Source organism: Cucumis melo, chromosome 7 (assembly GCF_025177605.1).
Source record: "Cucumis melo cultivar AY chromosome 7, USDA_Cmelo_AY_1.0, whole genome shotgun sequence".
NCBI lineage: Eukaryota > Viridiplantae > Streptophyta > Magnoliopsida > Cucurbitales > Cucurbitaceae > Cucumis > Cucumis melo.
Window position 1 is genome coordinate 15,039,182 of NC_066863.1, and position 24,848 is coordinate 15,064,029.

Here is a 24,848-nt window from a genome sequence, read left to right on the forward strand (position 1 = left end):
CCCATAACTCATTATCTTGTGCTAGATATCTTGCCATGGATACATGAACCCACCCTTCTAAGCCCAACAAAAACAAATCAAAGACATCATTGGAAAACTAGTTTGGACCCAAAAAAAAAATAAAAAACTGAGTCTGAGTCTGAGTCTTCGTTATTCAATTTTTCGAAGAAAAGCTTGAACTTCCTAGAAATGAGTCTACTTACTAGTTAAATATGAATTTTGATGACTTTTTGGCATTGACCAAAATTTAGTCATTTTCTGGAGTCGATGCCATTGCCCATTTTCCGGTTGTTTAGATATGAGTTTAGATATGAGTTTAGTCCAACCTTTCGAAACACTCATCGAAACCCATAGCTCATTTGTCTGCGCCAAAGACCTTGTCAGGGATATGAGCATTTACTTTTATGCACATAATCTCTAAATTAATAAGATGCAGGACAAAAACAAGTCAAATAGACAGATGAAAAACTAGTTTCGACCACGAAAAAAAAACTAAATCTAGACTTTGTTGTTCAATTTTTGAAGAAAACCTTAAACATTCTTCGAGATGAGTTGACTTACTAGTTAAATATGAATTTGGATTATGACATTGGTCATGTTCCAACTGTTTTGGTTGTCGGCTTAGTCCAGCCTTAAGAAGTACTCTTTAAGAACCGAAGGTGGTTGGTCAAAGATAAAAAGAGATTTGATTGGTGACAAGTTTTTTAAAAAATCCAGATCAACTTCATTTTTAAAATATTTCAAAGGCTTAATCAGACCTAAATTGACCGATCGGCTAATCAACGACCGTTTTGTACACCTTCATGGTCGAAATCGATTTGAACAATGACAAAACTAACCATAGTCTGTTGAGTGGGGGATTGATCGTAGGACCGACTTCAACCGATCAATGCTCACCTCCAATACCACATGTGTCTCTAGTTCACCAAAAATAGATAGGTGATGAAGGGCACCATGGAGTATCAAGTTGGAGAAAAAATAAAAGTGCCCAAAGTTAAAATTGAAACACATAAAATAAATATTAATATTTTGCCATATTTAAAAGATTGAAAATCTCAGCGACATATTTGCAAAATGTATAATTTACTTCGCCTCATTACTTGCCTTATTTAAATTATGAGATTTACGATGTCCATTTTCACAAATAAAAACTTTGTTAGACAAATTTTTAAAAAGCTTACCGTTCGACCATTTGTCCAAAAATATACCCAAAAATTATATGCTTAAAATAAATTGATCAATGATAAAACTTTTTATAGTTATTAAAAGTAATCTCATACTATATTAACCATAATGAAATATTGATCACAATGATAATAAGCTACTATATTATTAATTAACTAGTTGATGCAACATTAAAATAATTGCATACATCGATAGTAGTTTAGTTTATTCTATTTTAGTCTTGATAATGTATGTCTTGATCTGTAAACTGTTAAAGCTCATTTGAGACCTCGATGTTAAGACTCTGTTAACTCTTTAACAGAATAATAAGTTGACCTCTATATTAGATAACTAGGATGCCAAGTCACATAATCACTTTTAATAATCCAGAATCTTAATTTTTAATTAAGGACTAGATGGTAAATTGATATTTTATCGACAAACTCAAAAATTTACTTTTGACGGTGTAGGAATGGATTTTCCAATAAATTAATTTAAAAAAGAAAAGAACAGACTTTAGAAATTGGTAGTTTCTATTGGTAGTGTGTGAATGCACCCAACGTGCGACTTCCTGTTATGTCCAAAGACCCCGGGATTATTCATTATTTATTTCTCTTAAAAAAAAAATACTAACCCTAAAGACAAGAAAAGCAGGGCCAACGCAAGTAAAAATAAATAAATAAATAAAAGAAGCCAATGCCAAGCTAAATTAAGGTTTACAATGTCGCATTGTCACCACCGTAGATTAATTTGAGAGATGATACAGAAATTTCTGTAAAGAATTTTCAACCTTCAGTTATCGTTCCATTGCATATTTCAAGCTTTCCCTCACTAAGCATTTGTGCGAAACATTACCACATGACGGATATAGAAGTTAATCTCTACCTTAGAACTCCTATTCTGGGGACACAAAAACAATAGGGTAATCGTTGAAAAAAAAACTAAATATCATAATTTCCCCCTTTTATTCACTGGGGACCATAAAAATATGATGATTCGTCCAATCTTACATGCTAATTGAATTAAATAATAAAATCCTGTACAAATAATTTCTCTATCCTACACAACTATGACCTGTGCTTATGTGCTCAGATCTTATTACCAGGCTATTTTAACAGTTCAGTGCAACGTATAAATAAATAACTTTTTCCCTTTTCTAATCCCCTGAGCTATATGATACACCATTCGTATGCATATTATTTATAGAGGGCCCTCTTTCTCCCAAAAGAAAAAATTTGTGTATATGTTATATATATTAGAGAACCATCTTTTTTTTTCCCTCATATTGGTGCTCCACAAAGAGGGTATCATGATGAAATAAACTAACTAAATTCAGTTGGACTATTATGAATACCTTACTGCTCAATACAACGAAGTTCCCAGTTACCTTCCCCATCAATAAGTCGTAGCTCTAATGAGTGGAATGGTATTAGAGCGGGTCTCTGTCAAAATATGAGAAGGAAACAGTTAGAGGAACTCAAATATACACTTGTGTTGAACAAGTTCTTTAGCCTTGAATACCACACAAGAAAATGAACTTGAGTATATAATTCACTTAAGTTCTGACTATATAGAGGTATCTTCGTATCTCCATTCGCAGTGCATCACATTCAAACTACACAATGTGGTATATTTATTAATAAAAAATTAAAAATGAAAAACCACCAACCTGTGATGAAGTGACGACTGTTATGCCCATGCTCTTTGCAACCTTGTATAAGTGTTCTTCAACGTCTACACTAGTGGCACTGGTTAAAAAGATGTAATTAGTCATGATCATGCAATGCCAAACATAGACTTTTTCAACAAAAAGAGAAAAAAACAAAAACAAAAATAACATATAGAAGGGAGAAAATTGAAGTTGGCCAACATACTTGGTGCACTCATCAAGGATCCCAAAGTTTGGCTTGTGGAAAAACAGGCGTGCCTTACAAGGACATAAGACAAATTTAATTAAGATAATCAGTATGCAAGTTCATAAAAGTTAATATTTAAGCTCACAGATTTAATAATTTGAGTCACTCACCATTCCTAACCTCTGCTGCTCCCCAAGGGATAGAATGTCTTCCCAATTCAAATTTGCATCCCAACCACCTTCCTCCCTTTCCAAAAGATAATTTAACCGAACATGCTGTAGAATAATTCCCAAATGCATATCCAAAACACTATCCACAGATGTTTCACCTGAAAGAACCCAATGTTAGAGAAATAGAGATTGAACGTAATTAGAAAACTATTGAAAATTTCAACTTCTTAAGCCCCAGGGGGCAATAATTGAAAAGAACAAGCACATTTCTAAACATTAAAATTCAACTCTTCCTAGAATGGTTGTATGGCGCTGAGCAAAAAAATTTCTAAACCATCAAATATTTAGCAATAAAAATCCATTTCAGAGCATCAGTCATAACAGGACTAATTTCCTAAAATAGTTTTTAACGGTTGATCTTTTTCAAAAGAACAAAAATGGAAACAGTAACCATTCATTTGCTCATCGGTATGACATACGATGAAAGTCAGTAATAAGCAGTTTAGAACACATTAAAAGAATATATCAGATGCTTCATATGCTCTTGTGATCAGTAATAAACTTTGAGTGCAAGTACCAGAATTGTTCTTTAGAAGCATTAGTACCTCAAATGATTTTAAATTACTTTTCTTATAATTTAGTGAATCATTTAGAAAATTGTTTAATTTTGGATATCGTTTTCTCAAATATATTGCTTATTGCACAATTAGAAATCATACTTTAACAAAGACGCCATGTGCATGTCCTACTTTATAAAAAATGACCTGTCACCATATTTGTCAGCAATTTAAAGGCTCTCTACTTAGGCATAAACAGAAAACTGACTAGAATTTCCGGCTACAAACATCCACAAGACAACTACGTTACGTTCCAAATGTCTAGCGGGCTTCTCCCTATCCTCAAAACTTAGTCTTCCTTTCAATTTTTCAACATGAATGAAAAGATAATGAAGAGTCTGTCAAGATTAGTATTGACGTTCTTAATATCAAATCATTAAATAGTGAGTAATTGGTATCCATGACATCATACTGCTCCGTATATTTTTCTTCAAATTCAGTAGTCCACTGATTTAAAAAAAAATCTGAAACTTTATTTAACTGCCCCGTAAGTATCTGAGACATCTAATAAGCATTGGCACAACCCTCACAAATGTCAAATATAAACAGTACCCCAAGCAAATATCCATACCAAAGAGATGTGCATATGGTAGAGAATTCCAAATTCCAATATGAGAAACTAATGCACAATAAACAAATACTATTACACTTGAACCATTTAAAAAAGCAAAGTGCAAATTCACAAGAAATTTACCTTTGGCATACAATTTTGATGACTTCATCTCTGCTTCTTCACGGGATAGGGGATATATTATTTGATCTCTGAGTGTTCCAAGGCATGTGTAGGGACGCTGAGGAACATAAAAAATACCACAACCCCATTGGTCTTCTTTGGTGTTTTGTGATGGTTTAGTGAGTTTTCCACTTGCAATTGGCCAAAGACCTCTAAGAACTCTGAAAATTGAGCTTTTTCCACTCCCATTTGGGCCTTAAAAATTTGAAACCATTGTGAGACAAAAATAAAAGATAAGAAATAAACAAAAAAAGAAGAAAAAGAAATACTTTACTAACCAGTAACCAGCAGACTCTTCTCCTGTAAAACATCACAAGTCAGCTTCTTTGCTAACATCTTCTGGGCTGGGGTAATGATATCCACCCTAGAGAAGGAAATGACATCTTCCGAGTGAAAGTCCCTCTTGTTGGTCGACGATCCTCTAGTAACTGCAATTTTTCAGGAGAAAACAAAGGGTACAACAATAGAATCTTCAGTTTTCCGCAAGTAGAAATAGCAATGCCTAGTTTGAAATTGAAAAGAGTAATAACTACTTGGAAAGTTATTCCACCAGCCTGTCTCTCAATAATCACCAAAATATAGCATATGGAAAAAGATGTAAAAATTTGGACGACAAAATCAGTACTGTTATTAATTTGTTCTAGATTAAAAAAAGAAAAAGAATCTGAGCTTGAAGGAATAAAGCATTGCATTGTGGATGTGAACTGAACCTTATTACTCTCTAATACAAAATTTTTGTCATAAATATTTAAGTTTCATTCCATTTTTTAATACTGCTGTTGGAATACCTTCAATTCGCTATGTGGCGCTACAAACAACCTAGTACGGGGCTCTCACTGACTGGTCAACGAGTTGGGGTCTAGGAGTGGATTGCCCCCGAAAGCTCTTTAGTTTTCGCAATTGAGCATATGTAGCTATTTACGATTTTGACTCTAAGATATAAAGAAGTGCAATATATAAACTCTCCAAGCTAGTGGCACCGTATTGTATCCTAAACATTCTCTCTAATAATATTTGTTCTCCCTCTATCTGTGGACGTAGCTAACACATTGTTAGTGAACCACGTATATTTGTATGTCGATCTTTACATCCTTCTTATTACTTAATTGTTGATTTCGTAACAACTTTGTTTTCAACTCTCTATGAATAGGGAATCTATCTCTTGTGCTTAACAACTTTTGATCATAATAAAGATTCTTTGAACAAATTCCCCTTTGTCCCTTGCTACTCTACTAACACTCAGCATAAGTTTTGTCACAATAGATTAGGTCAGAGTACAATATGATGACATCCTTGACTTCTGGAATATAATTGTTTTAAGTCAATATGGCAACATTTATGATATGGAAAGACTTTCGTGATCTGAACTTGAACAAGGAGGATGGTTGCAGTGAAGCTAGAATGGTTTGAAGCTCACATAAGAATCAGCTACAAAGTCTGATTTCCAAATGAGGCAATGATATGAAGGCGAGAGTTGAGCTTGAATTGCTCAAAGAAGGCACAAGAACTTTGAATTTTTCCTCACATGCAAATTTGTAGGCAAAAATTCTTTTATGGCTAATGTTTTTCATGAGAGGAAAGTTAGCAACTGACGCTGAGATAGTTACCATTAATATAGAGCTAAAATTAGTTATTTAAGCAACTATCATGTAGCTCATTCAATTTTTTGAAACTATGTAGAAAGTAAAAACATGGATGAATTCAATTTTGTATTGTTTAACTACGTAAACCAATAAGAGTCAGATCCCAGACACTAGCTGTGAGCTAAAAGAACATAAATAAAAGATGAAATGAACACTAATTGCCTTACCCATCAAAATAGTTACTTCAATTATTTCCTATGAAGTTTTTCACTTAGTTTCAGTTAATTTATGGAAACTAGACATCAAAAATGAATTGTGGAATTTACCTGAATGCGCAGCATCCAAGAGCTCGTCAAGCTCAGATATTCTATTGATACCACCAGAGAGCTCAAGAAACTTCCTGTGTAATTCAAGAATGTCGCCAAAAGCTAAAAAGCTTTGAGATACAACAGATGCTAAAAATCGTAGTGCATGTGCCAGCTCGCCTGAGAAAATTTTATGGTGAGAGAGACAGGAGTATGAGTTTAGTTTTACAATTAAATTCTAGATGACAGTCGCTACCTTGAGTGGAAGTCATGGCTCGGTCACCTTGATGATCTAGGGCATATAACAAGCTCAAACCCCATGTCACATTGTGAGGTAATTGCTTTGTGATAAAATCATCTAATATGCCAAACATCCATTTCTTCTTTAAATTTAACAATGAATGGTCCACAAGCTTCTCAAATCTTGACTCAATCATCTGCGAAGTAATAAGCAAAATAAGATTTAACATCGATCAAGATCCAACTCATTCTGAGTAGACGGAGTCAAAAGTTAGAAACAAACTTCATTTCATTATCCAAAGAGAGTACAAAATAAGGGAGGAGATGAGATATTCCCACATACCAAGGGGTGGCAAAAAAGAGGATTGATTTTATATTCAAATGAGTTATGATAATTAATACAAAAGCCTATTCTAGAACTAAAATTTCAAATAGCCCCTTTTTCCCTACTATGATTCCATCATTCCATTTTAGCTAATCAGTGAGTGTTCTTTTTGTAATTTCATAACCTTTAATAAGATATTTTTCCAGTCGGCCAACAGACTCAACACAATGCAAAGTTCAGAAAACTTACAGCTTTTTCACGAGAACCACCACCAAAGAAAGCAACTGACTCAGCATGCGTACGAAGCCTTTCATGCATAAACCTGAGTTATCCATGATCTTCAAGTTATCAATTTGCAGCAGAGCATTACAAACTAAAAATAAAATTGATAAACTACTTACCTAAACGTTCCCTCGAGTTGCTGTTCTTGACTAGTTAGTTCACCAAAATCGGGAGCAGCTGTTCTTAGAAAACCCAGACCTAGCAACATATAAGCATACAAAATGGCAACTCCTCTCCTACCTGTCAACATCTTCATTCTCCAAGTGAACCTTAAACCATAGCAGCCGAGAACAGAAAATTCTAAATTAATACAGTTATTTCCTATTAAACCTACCTGTTGAAAGATTAAAAAACGCCTAGAGAGCCCCATCTGACCCTTATTAATTCTGTTCATATTTAACATATAAAAAGGTACACTTTTTAAATAATATTATATAAATTTTAATTTATCAAATATGGTTACAAATAACAATTTCCATCTTTTAAAATCAAATGTCGTAGGTTAGGTGATTATCATGTGAGATTAGTTCGAAATGTTTAGAAGCTAGCTCAAGCACTAATGAATAATAATGTATCCGCACGTGTGTACACATATATTAAAAGCACAATCACAATATTGTGACAACTAAGCTACGAGTTATGACAGATCTTGTTCAACATGACCAGACAAACACCTTAAAATAGACCTCAATCAATTAAACACGATACACACACACACGTATGTATAGTGGGAAAAGGTGAAAACTATATAAATTCATACTCCTACCCATCTTAAACTTGCAGACCTTTATTTTTTTTTACCGGACTTCCCAAGTCCACATTGAAAATTAGAAGAGTAAGTTGATCATTTCAATGGTCATCTATAACGCCTTCTTCAGAAACTTGAGAGATTACATTAGGCCTAGAAAACCTATTTGACCTTTACTATTGAACAATTGAGTTCAGTTTTGTATCTGTAAATACTTCCTACCTATTACAAGTTTTTTTTTCTTTTGAAAAGCAAACGAGTCTCACTATTATTAATATTAAAAATAGAGAGACAAAAGCTCAATGTACAAGAGGGTTATACAAAGAGCAATTGGGGAATCAGCAGGCACACCCAAGCATCTTAACTAGGTTGGCCAGAAATTTCTTTAAAGACGTTACTACCTATTACAAGTTAGTAAGTTACCAAATGAAATTAGCCAGAAATTTCTTTAAAGACATTTATACTCTGTTTAACCCAAACTTTACCGAGAAATACAAAGTCCTTATTTCTTCTCCACAACTAAACTTCACTTACCAAAGAATATCAACAGAAGGTTTCACCATCCCAGTAACTAGCCCAGACAGGTCTGCTGTCAACTTCTCAAGATCATTTGTTAATCTCTGGTCGGCATCAATACTTTTATTAGACATATAAAAGACCTACAAGAAGCAATAACTCACGTTAGACAGTTAGAGATAGTTTTTATATTAATGGTCAAACAAAACGTGAATGAGAGGCAGACCGATTGGAACAAGCTCTGGACAATGCTTTATTATTATTATGATTAGTAGTAGTAGTAGTAGTAGTACCACTACTACTACTATTACTACTGCTACTGCTATTAGTACTACTACTACTAAATAATCTCTCATCCAGTATCAGAATATAGAAGATTTGTGAAGCCTTATATACAAAAGTTGGTTGATTTAATTAAAACTTTTTCACAAGTAGAGAATTTATTCAGGGTGGAACCCCGCAATAAGCCACATACCTTGTAAAATGCATTGTTCATCATGTAACTTTTCAGCAAATGCTTTGTCAATCGAATCCTCCAACCAAGGGCTAGCCTTGCAGTGAAATGCCTGTTCAATAAAGGGATATCAGTGACTAAATTTGAATTAAAAAATAAAATAAAAAATATTAGATTTTCCTTTCTTTATATAAGAAACTACAAAAGAAATTCTGAATGGAAAGAACAACATATATGAGTATCTTGCAATTGTATTTATGGAGAACATACAACAAAGTTGCGTCCGTAGAATAGAATAATAAAATTGGATAAATTCATATCACCATTAAATTGAGCCTTGGTGTTGTAATAAGTTGGACATTGATAAACAAATATGCTCCAGCTTCAAAAGCAATGTTATATCATAAAAATATCCAAATCAAGAATCCAAAATTTCCAGCTAATGTCCCCCGGGGCAGGAATCTACAAATGACTTGTCTTATATTATAAATTTTTATTGTATTAGTTTAGGCTCCGATGTTCCCTCGAACCTCTCTTACATTTTGTTACACATTGCTACCTATCTTGGGCATACTCTTCATGAGAGTGGTTGCCTACGGCCACATGCCTGGACCTTCAATCATATCATGTTTCAACAAAACTAAGCGTATGATTCTCTCTAACCTATTTGGCTAAAATTGTACTATAGGGAAGCAAGTAGTCATCAAACCAAGGAAACATAAAACTAACAGATGCCTGAGTATGTAAACATCGCACATGAACAAAAAAAAAATGCACATGACTAGGCGATTGGCATTAGACAAATAAGAAATTGGAAGAGATATCAGCAAAGACAAATGAATAAGAATATACGATGGCTTTCAGTCTGTGTTATGGTTATTCCTATTAAGAAAATTAGCAAAGCAAAGGGCAGAAGATCTTTGTTAAAATATTTTCATAATAGAATTCAGGTTTTTATGGTCTGCTCCAAGGAATCCGAAATCACCTTAGAGAAGGAGCAATAAATGCATTAGCTGCACTTTGCAGGACACTAACTCCAATCAACCGAATAAAAGATGCCTTATCCTGCTCCAAAACATACTTTACCGTGGTTCCTGTGGAAATCAGTTCCTCTCCAATGAAATGGGCAACTTTATAACATAATCCATGTTTCGGAAATGACATTCAAAATTACCATTTAATGAGGCAATGCGATCTGATATCCATGTTCTAGATAAAACAAGAAAACCAACAGCCAGCAGCTGTGCTCCCTGTTTATCAAATAATGTGGGCACCTGTAGGATAAACAGATCGATGATGAATAATGCTAAAAAATACACTGAGACCAAAAAATAGAAAAGTAATCAAATAACAGAGACAACAAAGACAATAGACTGATACATAATATGTTTTTTTTTTTTTTTTTTTTTTTGATGAAATCAATAACTTTCATTGAGAAAAAATAAAAGAATACACAGACATACAAAAAAAATCAGCCCAACAAACTACCCATTTACAAAAGGGACCAACCAAGTAAAATATTTTCTATGTAATTAGTTACAAAAGTTCTTCGAAATCGAAGCCCAAAGAGACACTTGATATCTAATCAAAGACCAAATCTCACTAAAATCCCTCTCCCCAGGACACCTCTCACCCCAAATGTCCCAAATGATCACGCACACCCCAACAAGCCATAGAAACCCCCTTTTTCTTTGAAAGGGGGATAGAGGAGTAACTCCTTGATCGTCACACTGATGCTACATAAACCAGCAAAGCTAACGCCGAACTCCTGAAGGAAGGAGCATCACACGGCCCTCACAAACTGGCAATCCCAAAAAAGATGATCAAGCTCTTCCTCCGCCCTCTGACACATCATACAACAAAAAGGCCCCACAAGCAATGTTCTTTTCTTAACAAGCCTATCAACAGTATTAACCCGACCAAGCAAGACTTGCAGATAAGGAACCTAACTCACTTGGGAACCTTAGTCCTCCACATCACATCAAAAACCGACTCTACAAGGGGAGTGGATCCAACAACATACTAAACATATACTTACAAGAGAAGCCCTGACTAGGATTAGGATCCCAAACACGAACGTCCCTTCTCCCCTTTCTAAAAGGGCAACCCTCAAGCAAGGAAAGAAAAGAAGTCACCTCTGTCGTCTCCCTATTGATCAAATTATGACGAAACACGAAAGCAAAAGACACCAAGTTCTCAAATCTCACCAAAATATCTGAGATAGTACAATTTTTCGAAGAGTATAAATGATACAGATGCAGAAAAATCAAATAGAGAGAATTCTCCCTCACCCACTGATCCTTCCAAAAATAAGTGTACTTGCCATCCCCCACAAAACAACAAGAAAACCGAGAAAAAGAAGGGAGCTTGAAAGTGATATCCTTCCCAGGATTATGGAAAGTGCCTTTAACCCCTAAAGTCGTCCACTCAAAAGGATGGGGACCATGCTTGCTCACAATAATCATATGCCAAAGAGAATCGAATTCTAGATAGAAGCGCCAAAGCCACTTTGCCAACAAAGCTCTATTCCACCAATTCCCAACAACGAGAGATAATACACCAGATTACCACTTAACACAAACTTAATCAAAGTTAATATGCCAGATTTCAAAAAGAATACCTTCTTCCACACCGCCAATCTTTTGTGGATTGTAAGAAGCAAAGTGTTATGGCCAGAAGCAGCGCTGAGGCCAAATATCCAGCCATGCATTTGGGAATATGTGAGGAAATTTGTCTCCAAAAAGTCCTGTCTGATCTTCATCAGGAATGTGAGACACCATTCAAGTTTTTCTGTGATAATAAAGTCGCTATTAGTATTGCTAACAACCCCGTTCAACATGATAGAACTAAACATGTTGAGATTGATCGACATTTCATCAAAGAAAAACTTGACATTGAGAGCATATGCATTCCACATCCTTTCGAGCCAACAGGTTGCTGATGTTCTCACCAAAAAGCTTCTCAAACCAAACTTCGACTTTTGTGTTAGCAAGTTGGGCCTCATTGATATTTACGTTCCAACTTGAGGGGCGTGTTGGAATTAGTGGGCTTAGCCCTTAGGGTATTTACGAAAAGATTATGGAAATATTTACCCTAATTCCTAAATCTTTTCCTTTTTTATTATTCTGTGTATTCTATTTATTCTCTCTCATTGTACCTATTGTAAAATTTATTTTTGTTATCAATGAGTGTCCGAGCCAGCTTACGCGCACCTAGACTAATCTCACAGGACAACCCGCCTGACCCCACAACCTATTGTAAAATTTATCAAAAAATGATAAGAAAGGTATTGTGGTTTTTCTCCCGATACTCGGGTTTCTACATAAATTTGTGTGCTCTTTGTCCTTTTCCATCGCAACCAACCATTTTCAGCTTCCTTGAGTAACAACTTTTTCTTCACTCGAGTCTTCGTTTCAGGTCTCACCAGTACTTCTCACCGACCTTCATCCGTTTTTTTCTGTTTGATTTTTAAGAATCGTCCGCAGATAAGTTCTTCCCTCACTGATTGGAAAGGAAGTAACAACCTCTGTTTTAATTCCAATCAATCCTTGAATGCATCACGTTCATCCTTCGACTGAGACCAATCTGATGTGGTTCCATCGAATCTGATTACAGCAACGATTAATTTCTCAGAATCGGTTAGTTTATATTTTTGAAAATTCCGTTCAGTCCAAAAAATACATGAATCGAAGTCCTTGCCGCTAAACACGGGTAAGTCTACCTTCTTGAATTTGTTTCGATCACTCTTATCTTCTTCAATTCCTATCTTTTTTGTTCGTTCTTCGTTCCTGGTTTCTTTCGTTGGTGTATTTCCTCCTTCAACTATGCTCTCCATCCTCAGTATTTGACTTGTCGATGCTGTGCTTCCTTCACTCATTGCAATTTTTTCCTTCGCCAAGCTTTCGGTGCACGGTATCTGTTGTTACTTCTTAACTTGATGCTCAATAATCTTCTTGCTCGTCTTCGATTCCTTAATTATTTCTAGTATCGAAGCTTCAGCTTGCTCTACCTTAGTCTCACTCATCTTTGTTCGACTGAAGGAATCTTTTGTTGCTCTCGTTGTTGTAGATTTCTCACATATCCTATCTTCAATATAGTTCATTAGCGAATCTTCTGTTTCTCTCATCGTTGTTTTTTTCTTCAGCATCATTTCAATGCACTTCAACAACAGTTGTTGGTTTTTCTCCATTTAATCCCCCCAACTGATCAATCTCCTCCCAAGGGCCTCAGAGTTTCTTCAATCTTCTTCGCCATTTCCTCTGTTTTCCCAAGTATGATGCTTTGATACCAATTTTTAGGATACCAAATGGTATCTAATACTTCTATTAAACTTCTCTAATACTTCTATTAAACTTCTCAAAGATTACAAGGAAAACGTACAGCTCGTACTCAAGAACAATGATCCAAACGATCATTCACTACCAAAACATAACAAGAGCAAGAACAAAATACTCAACTAAACGGAATTGCTGGAAATCAAAATACCCAAATAACAAGAATAAAGTAACCTGATCCTTCTGCTTCTCCTATCTCTCAAAGAGTAAGGTAGCCCTTTCCTTCACCAAAATCTTCATGCCCTCTCTTCTTTCCCCAACTTCCTAATTATAACCATCTAACTGCCACATATCTAATTACCTTTATACCCTTGTCCTATACTAATCTAGGTATCTAACAAATGCGTGAAACCTGAATTTTAGAGAGTTTCTTACAGGGAGATGGATGAGTGTGTCACCTTATTTCTATCTTAGAAGTCAAAAGACCTTCAGAAGAGAATGATCAAATAAGGTGACTGAAAAATCTGGCTATTTCATATATACTTGTTCCCCTTTCATTTGTTTTATGGACAGTTATATCTACTGCTTTCTTTGGGTTTGCGTAAATCGTAGTAACCTTTTGGTCATTTTATTCTTTATTAGATTTCCAATTGGAGGGCCCTGATGTAACTCACCCTATCGGTGTTTGGAGGTTCAACTCCTTTATTTCATCCTTCGTTGTTAACTCGCGAAATGGAACATGTACCAAAATGGCATTTTGGTGTACCATGTATCAAAATAAATCATGAATCATAAGTTACAATTTGGAAAATATCAACTCCTTCCTCTGACCGATACTAGATTGCCAAAAATCTAATTCGACCTTCAGACAACACAAAATCTAAATCAGGATGATTTCCTCTAAACTGCCCAAAACCTAAATCTAGGTTCCCTGAGGACCAGCCAAAATTAAAACTCTGCATCTTTGAACCACATAGAACCCAAATCTAAGCTCCTTACCCCTCCTGTAGGACAACCTTGGGACAAGATCTCTCTCATATACCTTAGTTTACCCCTCCTGTTGAACAACCTTGGGACAGGATCCCTCTCAAATACCTTAGTTCTTAGTAGGCTCTACTGTTTTTCCTTCTGCCTTCATCTAATATGTTTTCATTGAAGTTTATGTTTTTTAATATGCTCTTGATGCAGTGAAAATTGAGTTGATCCAATCTTTATATTATATTTTACTAGTCCAAGTAGTTTTCAGTAATGTGCTTGTTTATTTACTGTTCTATTAGTTATTTGAGCCGTTATTTTTAGGTCTAGTTACTAGTTGGTCAGTTGGAAGCATGAATAAATGGGAGTTTCGCTATTTCAGCCTTATGAGAGACTAACCAATATTTTGATCAATGCAGCAATTCTCAGTGGCAATATTCTGGGAATTCCTTCAAGTTGAGGAACAATTGGACGAGTAGCAATACTTTCTGCAGGAGGTGAAGTTGCTATCACCCTTGGATTGTATGATCCTGCATCTGACTTAGAGAAACTAGATGCCTAAACAACAACCAAAACAAAAGGAAGAATCGGGAGTTTTTTCCATGAGCAACAATATATGGAGAAAACAATATAAACCAAAGGAAAACAAAGTTCTAACTGCTTTTCAACCTTCTCAAGACTGGAAAATGCTTGCTGGACTACAACTGCATCACTTTGACGGTCAGTCTTAGGTGTCATCGAATTGATGACTCCCTGCGGAACCTCCTCCCTGGGTTATCAAGGAAGTAGAATGAATAAATGTATGCACTTTTCACATTTAACAGAAAGTTGACAGTCTTGGGTTGCTGAAATCTAACCGTTTATAATGAACACTCCAACCTCCTTCACCATCCAAGGATAAGACCACATCATGGAAAGCAACCAAGGCTGGACGGTGCGAGATTGTAATGCATGATGTTCCCATATCTCTAACTTTAGAGCAAAATCGTTCTTCCATATCAGTTGTGACAGCACTTGTGCATTCGTCGAGAATTGCAAACTTGGGCTTATGATAAAACAATCTGGCCATCCCCAGCCTTTGCTGCTCTCCTAGAGAGAGTTCTTCACCCCAGTTTATCTCTTTCTCAAGGGGGTAACGGTCCAGCAAATATTCAAGGTCAACCTTTATAGAAAGGAATAGAATTCCAACACAATCAAATCCCAAAAGTAATGTAATGACCACAAAACTTGAAAATTAAAACAAGAGAAGTACCACAAGGAGAAACTAACATTTTTTAATAATTCTGCCATTCCATCACGTGTGAGTGGTTCAACTTCTTGATCTGCAGTTAGTGGGTAAATTAACTGGTCCCTAAGAGTTCCAACAGCAGTATACGGTCTCTGAGGAACATAGAAAATTTCCTTGTTCAGATCAGAGCCAACCCCAGGTTTAACAATATGGCCAGAAATCAGAGGCCAAAGGCCACCTAGAACTCGAAAAAGGGAGCTCTTCCCACTACCATTTGGACCTTCAGCACAAAATAACAAGTTTGGTTAGTCCAAATAACATTGACAGCAGTGTCTGAAAATATTTCGCATCTGGTTAATTTTTCTGAACATAGCAGCAATAAAGCATCCAGTAATTATTAGATTTAAGGTTTCTATCGTCCCACCCCTCTCTGAACACCAAGGGAAAAATAAAAAGAACGAATGAGCCACTGAAACTATGAGTTAAGGTGGTGAGGAGACTAACAATAGGTGAATAGGTAAATAATCAACACCAAGCAAGATGACACCGGATGGAAGGAGTACCTGTAATTAAAAGATTGGATCCTGGTTTAACCTTAAGAGTCAAATTATCCACCAACACATTACCACTGGGAGTGACTACCTGGTCGCAAATTGAATGTTAAGATGGAATGTGAAGTGTATCTATATGCAGAGATAATCAAGCTAATTCAGCATACAGTTTACCTTAACTCCTTTAAACTCAATATAATCTGCTTCACTAAAGCAATTCATACCACCAGTTGCTGGCTGAGAAGATTCAACGCTCAACTCTCTGGACACAATCATTAACTCATGAATCCGTCTAGCATAACCACTGCAATAATAAAGAAAATGAAACCAAATAAATAAATAAATAACTTGAGAATTTCATGCGCATACTCTTAATAACTACTTTTACCCATAGATTCATTCCCATGTCATGCAAAGACTGCCTATGCTTGTCTTAAGGCTAACTACTTACTTCAACAACTAGAAACAGTAGTATCCATGAAAACAATTTATCACCAAATAATACCTGAGGCGATTGAGACGTCTTGAACTAATAGATAGTGTTCCAAGAGACTGAAATAATGAGATTATAACACTAGTATGATATCTAAGATTGCTCAACATTTCTGCTCGCCCTAAAGTTGAAGAGTCAGGTCTGAGATGACCAGAAAAGAAAGGCTCGATAATCAAAATGACAGCAAAAGTGGCACCAAAATACTTCACTAGAAAGTCCTGAATCATGCCAAACCACCAATGTTCATTAAGAACAATTTTCAAATGCTCAACGAGGGTATTAAACTTTTGCAGAATATGAAATTCTTCTCTTCTTTCTCCACCATAAAAGGCTATGCTCTCAGCATGGGTTCTTAAACGAGATTGAAGTTGACGGTACTCTCCTTCAAATTGTTGTTCTTTAGACATTAGTTTCCCAAACGGAGGAGAAAAATTTCGGATCAAGGTTCCAGATACTGCTACATAGCCCTACAAAGTAGCATCTTTTTTCAGTTTGACTACTTGTGTTAAAAAAAAAATTGACTGAACTCTACAATGAAAAGCATTATCAAATGACAAAGAATCAAGAAAATTGAAAGAGATTACCAGTATCCATAGAACATATTTTGGGCTAGCATAAGAACAAAGGCGCCAAGTATAGAGCAGACCATCAACCACTGCTGTTAAATCATCCTGTACAAGCTCACTCAACTCCGAACAAAACCGAGGTATATCACTTGCAATTCGTTGTTCAGGATTGGTCACTCGACCATCAACATGTGATATTTTGTAGTACGACATATTCTGAAACACAAAAGAAAAAAAAATATTTACAATTAGTTCAGCTACCATAAAAGACAACCCATTTAGGACCTAGATCTTATAGAATCTCATAAACAAGCCTTGGAATCAACATTTCTAGCATCACAACCCAAGATCAGATGAGAAAAATCAGACTTTATGTAGCATCACAACCAAAGATAAGATGAGAAACAACATTTCTAGCATCACAACCCAAGATAAGATGAGAAAAATCAGTCTTTTTGTAACTCCAATCACAACCCTCCAGAAGTTTCATTTGTATCATAAATTCCCTATCTAAAAAAGTGGAGGGAGAGAGAGAGAGAGAGAGAGAAGGAGAGCAGACCAACTCAAGATAATAAGAGAACAATATAAAAGGAGGAGAGAGAGACCAAAGAGCTTTTAGTTATGAATTTTTTCAATATATAGACTATTTTTTAAAAAAAAGAAAACTGCCTCATTTATTAATAAATAAACAATGAGACAAAAGCTCATAGTACAAGAGGATTATACAATAAGCATTCAAACCAACGGTCAAAAGGTGCACTCAAACATCTCAACTAGGTTGACACCCCCTTAACACCCCATAATATCCATACATAATAAAAGGACAAAACAACTAATAATGTCGAAGTGTGGGGCTAACCACAGCCAATACAACTCAAAAAGAACATATGAAACAACTAGTCAATATATAGACTAGTTTGGAAGGTGCTTTTATGATTTCCATTCCTCAGGTTTAGATAAAACCACAAACATCCCTTCCCTTTGACAATTTTCTTCTACTTTAATGAAGCAGATGAATTTTAAAAATAAAAAAAAGTCCCTTTGTCAAGAGCTACAAATAAAGTTACTAATATAGAAAGACATTAACATAACGTACATGACTGTCTATAAAGTCTACAGAAATTAATACAAAGAGTAAACATTTGATTAATAGCACAAACTGTAGCTAGAAGTACCTTAAAATAGTGAGTGTGAATGAGTCGTGTTAAAATTTTTCTGAAATGTATACTTAAGATCCCAGTCACGTATTTTGAAGTAGAGTGAAGAGTTGAGAGAAGGAAACATAAGAGCAGATTCTCTGAAATCAAACGTAAGAACAAGGGAACACGTCGAAGAAATGCTGCACGGAAAAGAAATCCTTGAACTTTTGCTAGTCTATTGCTCAGAGCAGTTCGTAATACCTGCATGGGCGATAAATACAAGTGTGAACACATAAAACCTCCAAAAAGCAACTCGTCACATGTTATACGTAACTCTACGATAATTTACCAATGAAAAAGAAAAGGAAGAAGAAGAAGAAGTAAGATTGACAATATGACAATCAGACTCATCACATCACTTGATATATATAGCTTGCGCTTACCACTATACCCAGTAAAGATAACAAATCTCCGGCACCCTTTTTGCCCATCTTAGACAACAGAATAGCGGCAAGTGCATGAAGTGACTTCAGTCCCCCACTCTTCTGCGTGCCTTTCTTGATCCTACCACCATCTGTTGCCAGATTCGTAGATCTCTCGTCTTTATTATCAAGCCCATTGTAATGGTTAAAGGATGGAGACTTTTCATTGCTGCTCCGTGATCGCAAATATGCAGCAGTCCCACCAACAAGAACAACACCAGTGGCAAATAGCAAAGTTTTCCTACCAAGAAGAATGACAATTCATTTCTGGCTTACCCAATCCCAAAGTTGAAATATAACTATGGCTAACAGGATTGACCAAGTGAATAAATTCCATAATAAGTAACGAGTTGGGGTTGATGCATATAAATTATAAAATGCCATGTGCATCATTGGAAGGAAAGTGGATATTGATTATCAACTCCAAACTCAAGAAAGATATCACAGTATTATAAAATTGTCTAAACTAAAAAGTAACAAAAACTTGCCAGTATGTAACCAGATTATTAAATAATCTAATGAACAGAAGCAAAGATTTTCCTTAAACTTCATCAACATATTAATTACAACTTTACTACTTGAACATTCAAGTTTGTGTCAGAAAGGGTTTCTCAACTTTAGAAAGTGTCTAAAAGGTTCTCAAACTTTCAATTTTGTGTCTAATAGGTCTTTGAATTTTAGAAAATAGCTATTAAGTCCCTACATGTTAATATTTTTGTATACTAGGCCTTTATCATAATTAAAAAAAAATTAAAAACTTATCATTATTATGTTAAAAAAACAAAATAAACCAACTCTTTACATTGAAGAGGTAAAAAGAGACTAGTCCTCAGAAGCATTAAATCAAAAAGATCAATTAGATTCAAAATTGAATTTTATGTGTAATAGGACTCCTAGACTTTCAATTTTGTGCCCAGTAGTCCATGAATTTTTTAAAATATCAAATAGATTGAGAAACTAGTCAACGCAATTGAAAACTAATGATATTTGACACAAACTTGAAATTTTTGACACAAGATTTCCAATTCAACACAAAATTGAAAATATAAGGACCTGTTTCTTTAAGGAAGCAGTCCCTTTTATCGATATATTAATCCGAGACAAGACCTCAAAGTACAAGAAGATTATACAATGAGCAATGGAACCAAGGATCAGAAGGTGCACCCGAACATCTCAACTAGGTTGACACCCCCTTAGCACCTTCATCATATTCAAAACAAACTAAGGTACAAAGATAATGTCCACAAAATATAAGGACCTATTATTTACACACTTTTAAAATTCAGGGATCTATTGGACATGAAACTAAAACTTCAAGGACATTTTTAAAGTTCTTGATCAAATAGACGCACACCAGAAAGTTCAAGGGTTAAACTTGGACACTTTTAAAGTTCATGATCAAATAGATGCACACCAGAAAGTTCAAGGGCTAAACTTGGACCTGAATCACATATTAAATACTGATACTATGGTGCTTAGGAAGCATACTACAAAAATTCCAGAAAGCATTTGATGTATTGACACCAAAAATTTCCTGGAATCAATCAGATTATTCTAATGAATTGAAACCGTAACTTAACATGCTAAACATTCCTATAAGAAAATGCTAAATATTGATTACTACAGCATCTGGGAAGCATTCTATAGAAGTTCCAACAAGCATTTGATTTAATATGGTTGGAATTTGTACATTTTTAATTATCAAATATTTTTCAAAATCATCTAGATTCTTTTCCATATTTGTAAGAGGACTTTGACCTAAATTGCACATATTCAACCAGAAAAATTAATTTTATTCCCTCAAAATTAAGAGAATGACTTGACACCAAGAATTTCATGGAATCAACAAGATACATTCCCAGTCATGTAATTCACGATCAACCTTCACCTCCACCTAGATCATATATATAACAATAGTTCGAAATCTAGGCCTTCATATCATAGTTTTTCCAGTTGAAATCTTGAAATAGTGGAACTCTTAGGCACACATTTTAATAAATACATTCGGCAAAACAAATTTGCACACATTTTCAGAAACAAATTCCGTACAAATAAGTTTTCTTTTTTCAAAGATAAGAGAATGGGCAAATACCATATAAGAGCAAACAAAAGAACAGAACCTATGGAAAAACCAAAATTAGTGAAGTCAACTCAGATGAAATGTATTCACAATACAAGGTAGTAGTGAAACTAGTGATACCTCCTTGAAGCAAGAATATCGTGGCGATGCTTGGTTAAATGCAACAACTGAAGAGATGGCATCTTTTATAATCAACCTCCCTCCACCAAAGGGCTGTCAATAATGGAAATATCTTCTAAACGTAAAAATAAGAAGAAGAATCAAATTCAACAATAAAATAATTTCCACAAAATGACTTAGAAAGCCAGACCTATTTAACATATGAAGCTGATAATTATATTGATAAAAAGTGACTATAGGCCAAGAGAGAAGATCCCTACAAGACCAAGAGGTTGAAGAAACCTTAGTTGGCTATGATATGTATTGGGTCAAAAGAGAGAAAAAATCTTAAAGAGAGAGAAGCAAGAATTCCATAGTTAGAAAATTTACTATATACAAATGACCATTTGTGGCAGAAAATGTCAGGAACAATATCTTTCTTAGGTAATCATGACTCATGAGTATTTGAGTCGATTGGTCACATCTCAACCAGAATACTTGACCCTCCAACATTTAGCACCAGGGAGCTTGTAAAGTTGTATGTCCTAACTAAGTTGACCAATGTGATTTGAACCCATGAATTGTAGACATTAAGATTTCTAGTATGCTTCATTGACCACTGAATTAGTCAGTGGGGGTTAAGTGTTATAGACAATTTCATAAGACTTTTTTCTTTCCTCCTTTTTTATAGAAACAAGCAATGGTCTCACAGTACATGCAAAAGCCATATTTGGAGGGATATGACAGCATGGAAGATGGACCATACATGGCAAATATATTTCTTTTGAAAAAACAAGAAACAATTTCTCATTGATGCAATGAAAAGGATTAAATAGTTAGGACATGCAAACTCTCACGTGAAGAGAAAAGGAGAAAAAAACGAAGTAAAATCTCTGCGAGTTGTGTTCTTGTCTCCTTATAACTCAAAGACACAGATGGAACAGATCCTGTTCAAGTAAGGTCGTTCACAGCCAATTGTGTTGTCTCCCTTTTCTCTAGCTTTTCATATTATTCCTCTCTTATTTTAGTTTCCTTTTTCTCTTTTTGTGTATGGTATGGAAGGCACTGTGTACCACAATTGCAATCTTTAGAATAAATCAAAACCAAAAAGATTAGGATAAATAGGGCAAATTTTATAAAATACTGGCACTGTGAAGACGTTTCACTTCTATAAATGCTTTGCCGATTTCACATGTTGGATTAGGCTTTCCTTTTGAACTAATCAGCTCAACACACTGACTACAAACTTCTCAAGAGGAGAACAAAAAGATAAGAATGAGACTTGAACTAGAACTACCCACTGGAATACCATCCAAAATTTCTAATGACATCAAACACTGGAGATTAGTTCATAACAAAAAGGAAAATTATAAATTCATAGTCTTTACTCGAACCACCCTCCCTCCTCCATTCATAATATAAATATCCCAGACCAGATACCTCATGGAGAGAGTAGTAGTAAAATCCTCAAGATTATACAAACATGTTTGGAATTAAATGGTGAATAAGAATAAGGCAAGACTAAAATCACACCCCAAAACGCTTATATACAACTAAGTGCAGGCCTTCCACAAATTAAATTTGGAATTGGACACATGTATGAGATTCATTGGTCGAACCTTTGGCAGACAACTACAGTTAAACTTTGATAACTTATCCACTAGTTGTAGTTATGAGAAACTCGAACTCTCTATCCATCTCACAGCCCTCTCCGCATAAAACCAAATGAAATCCTTCCTTCATTCCTTCCATCCGATGGCCTCAGAGTCTAATGTCTAACATATACATACAGGCTCATACATATAACTCCAAATCGAAGAAAGCAGGAGCTGAACTTACCACCGAAATTTCTGTATCCTTCTACGGGGGAAGTAGCCGACAAATCTCAAAGTGAGTTAGCGGTAGGCGATTTCTTTGGCAATCCGTAGTAATCCTAACCTTAGCTGCTTGTTCTGGCACCTATTAGCTTCTGCATCAACATTTAATTGTTCCATCGTCATCCCTCAATTTCATCCTAAAGAACTCCCCACAATTTTTGCCTCAGAATTATTGCTTCTCAAGATTCTTAGACCCCTTACCGTAATGGCTTCAACTAGTTCGGTTTGCTCCAACTCCCGGTTAAAACTGGGTTTTCCTCTCCATATCAAACTAGATTTTCACAACCAAAACGAAACAACATTTTATATATAATAATAATAATAAGGGTCTTTTACCAAATATAAAAAGGTCCAAATATAAAATGTCTCGTCAACTGCCGTTATATCTGCAATCATTTAGATTTGAATATTGTTTGGTACACGATCGTACCCAAATCTAAACGATTTTTTTTCAAAACTATTTTTTTTCAAAACTTGTATACAATCGTTTAGATTTGGTTAAACGATTCTTTAAAACGTTTAAATTTGGTTACGTTTAAATTTGGTTACATGATCATTTACATTTGATCGTACCCAAATCTAAATGATTTTTTTTCAAAATTTGGTACACAGTCGTTTAGATTTGTCTACTCCAATCTAAATGATTTTTTATAACGTATAAAAAGGAAGAGGAGAAGAAGAAAGACGATAAAAAGATTAAACCACATAAAAAAATCAAAAAACAAGAAAGGCGATTGAAAGAAATCGCAAAATCAAAAGAAGAAGAAATACGATGAAAAGATTTAACAACGTAAAAAAACAATTGGAAAATAAGAAATATGATAAAAAGAAATCGCAGAAAAAAAAAAAAAAAAAAAAAAAAAAAAAAGAGGAAAAGAAAAAAAAACGACGAAAGAAATCGAAGAGAAAAACGATGAAAGGAATCGGAGAGGAAGACAATGAAAGAAATCAAAAGAGAAAACGATTTCATCCCAAGAAATAGAAAAAGATGGAAGGGTTTGTTATAAGTCTGTAAAAGTTTGGTGGTTCGTTAAGTTTTCCTCTTTTTATTTTTATTTTTTTAAAAGCAAAAAGATAATCAATTTACAAGTTTTTTTCTTTTAATTCTTTTTTTTTTTTTTTTGCATAATTAACCAATTCGGATGTTAGTTGGGTGCTAGTTGGGAAATTATTGAAAATTCAATTTAAGAGCTCATCTAATCTTATTCACATTAGAAAAGAAATGATCACTCGATTTTATTTTGGGTCTTTTCAGAAATACCAAAAATATCAATCAACCAAGACGTCAATAACGTGCAATCGTTTAGATTTAGTCTAGTCACTTAACGATTTTTTTTCGATTCTACCATCGTTTAATTTGATTACACAGATGTTTAATTTGGTTAGTATCCAAGTTTATATATTTTTTCAACATTTGTTACACGATCGTTTAGATTTGGTTAAACGAATTTTTTAAAATTATTTTAGTATACGTTTCTACACAATCGTTTGTTTTTCTGTAACGATGGTTATGATTTTTTTTACACGATCGTTTAGTTTTGCAACATTTTTTATTCAAGTGTTTTATATTTATATTATTTAGTACACGATCTTGAACAACCAAATAAAAGTTTGAAAAAAAATATATATTTGATACACAATCTTGAACCAAATAATAATTAAAAAAAAAATGATGGAGGAAAAAACGATAAAATTCGTCGTAAACGAAGAGGTGGAGAAAGATGGGAGAGAAAGACGATAAAAAGGAATGACAAAATTGAAATATTTAAAAAATCAACTAACTATATGCATTTTTACACGCGCCGTAAATATTTTATCGGTTTGTTATATTTATGAAAATTGTAGTGAATATACTAAGGCTTTTTCCAAAAAAATCAATTGATTTTTCTACTAAGTTTAAATAGTTAGATTTTTTAGGTCTTTTTTTAAAAAATAATAAAACAGCAAAATATTTACACTGTATAAACAATTCTAAAAATGAAAAAAGTCAACAGACCCGCCATGAAAAATACCAGAAAGGTCTCGTCAACGATGCACGTAATATATATTTGGTACACAATCGTTTAAATTTGACTATTGTTTGGTACACGA

General features: G+C 34.6%; 1 protein-coding gene across 7 annotated transcripts; it reads right to left on the minus strand.

Annotated features, from left to right (window-relative positions):
* Positions 1-1,679: 1,679 nt before the first annotated feature.
* LOC103495747 (ABC transporter D family member 1) lies at positions 1,680-23,086 on the minus strand. Of its 7 annotated transcripts, XM_051087943.1 has the most exons (28): positions 22,959-23,086; positions 22,720-22,849; positions 21,092-21,157; positions 20,902-20,994; positions 18,663-18,942; positions 18,256-18,480; positions 17,099-17,296; positions 16,527-16,981; positions 16,196-16,325; positions 16,034-16,112; positions 15,512-15,750; positions 15,100-15,404; positions 14,912-15,011; positions 14,642-14,800; positions 10,168-10,267; positions 9,979-10,087; positions 9,015-9,105; positions 8,558-8,682; positions 7,395-7,544; positions 7,243-7,315; positions 6,685-6,865; positions 6,450-6,608; positions 4,819-4,968; positions 4,502-4,735; positions 3,191-3,348; positions 3,039-3,091; positions 2,834-2,912; positions 2,094-2,606 (listed from the first exon to the last, which is right to left on the minus strand). In XM_051087943.1, exons 4-28 carry the CDS (start codon positions 20,961-20,963, stop codon positions 2,520-2,522), a joined length of 3,981 nt encoding a protein of 1,326 aa, XP_050943900.1. In that variant the 5' UTR covers positions 20,964-20,994; positions 21,092-21,157; positions 22,720-22,849; positions 22,959-23,086; the 3' UTR covers positions 2,094-2,519. The 7 variants fall into 7 exon arrangements, with proteins under 7 accessions (XP_016901786.2, XP_016901785.2, XP_050943900.1 ...); XM_017046297.2 differs by lacking the exon at positions 21,092-21,157 and adding an exon at positions 1,680-2,059 and having other exon boundaries at positions 2,519-2,606; positions 20,902-21,016; positions 22,720-23,040; XM_017046296.2 differs by lacking the exon at positions 21,092-21,157 and adding an exon at positions 1,680-2,064 and having other exon boundaries at positions 2,519-2,606; positions 20,902-21,016; positions 22,720-23,040.
* Between the last annotated feature and the right edge of the window lie 1,762 nt (positions 23,087-24,848).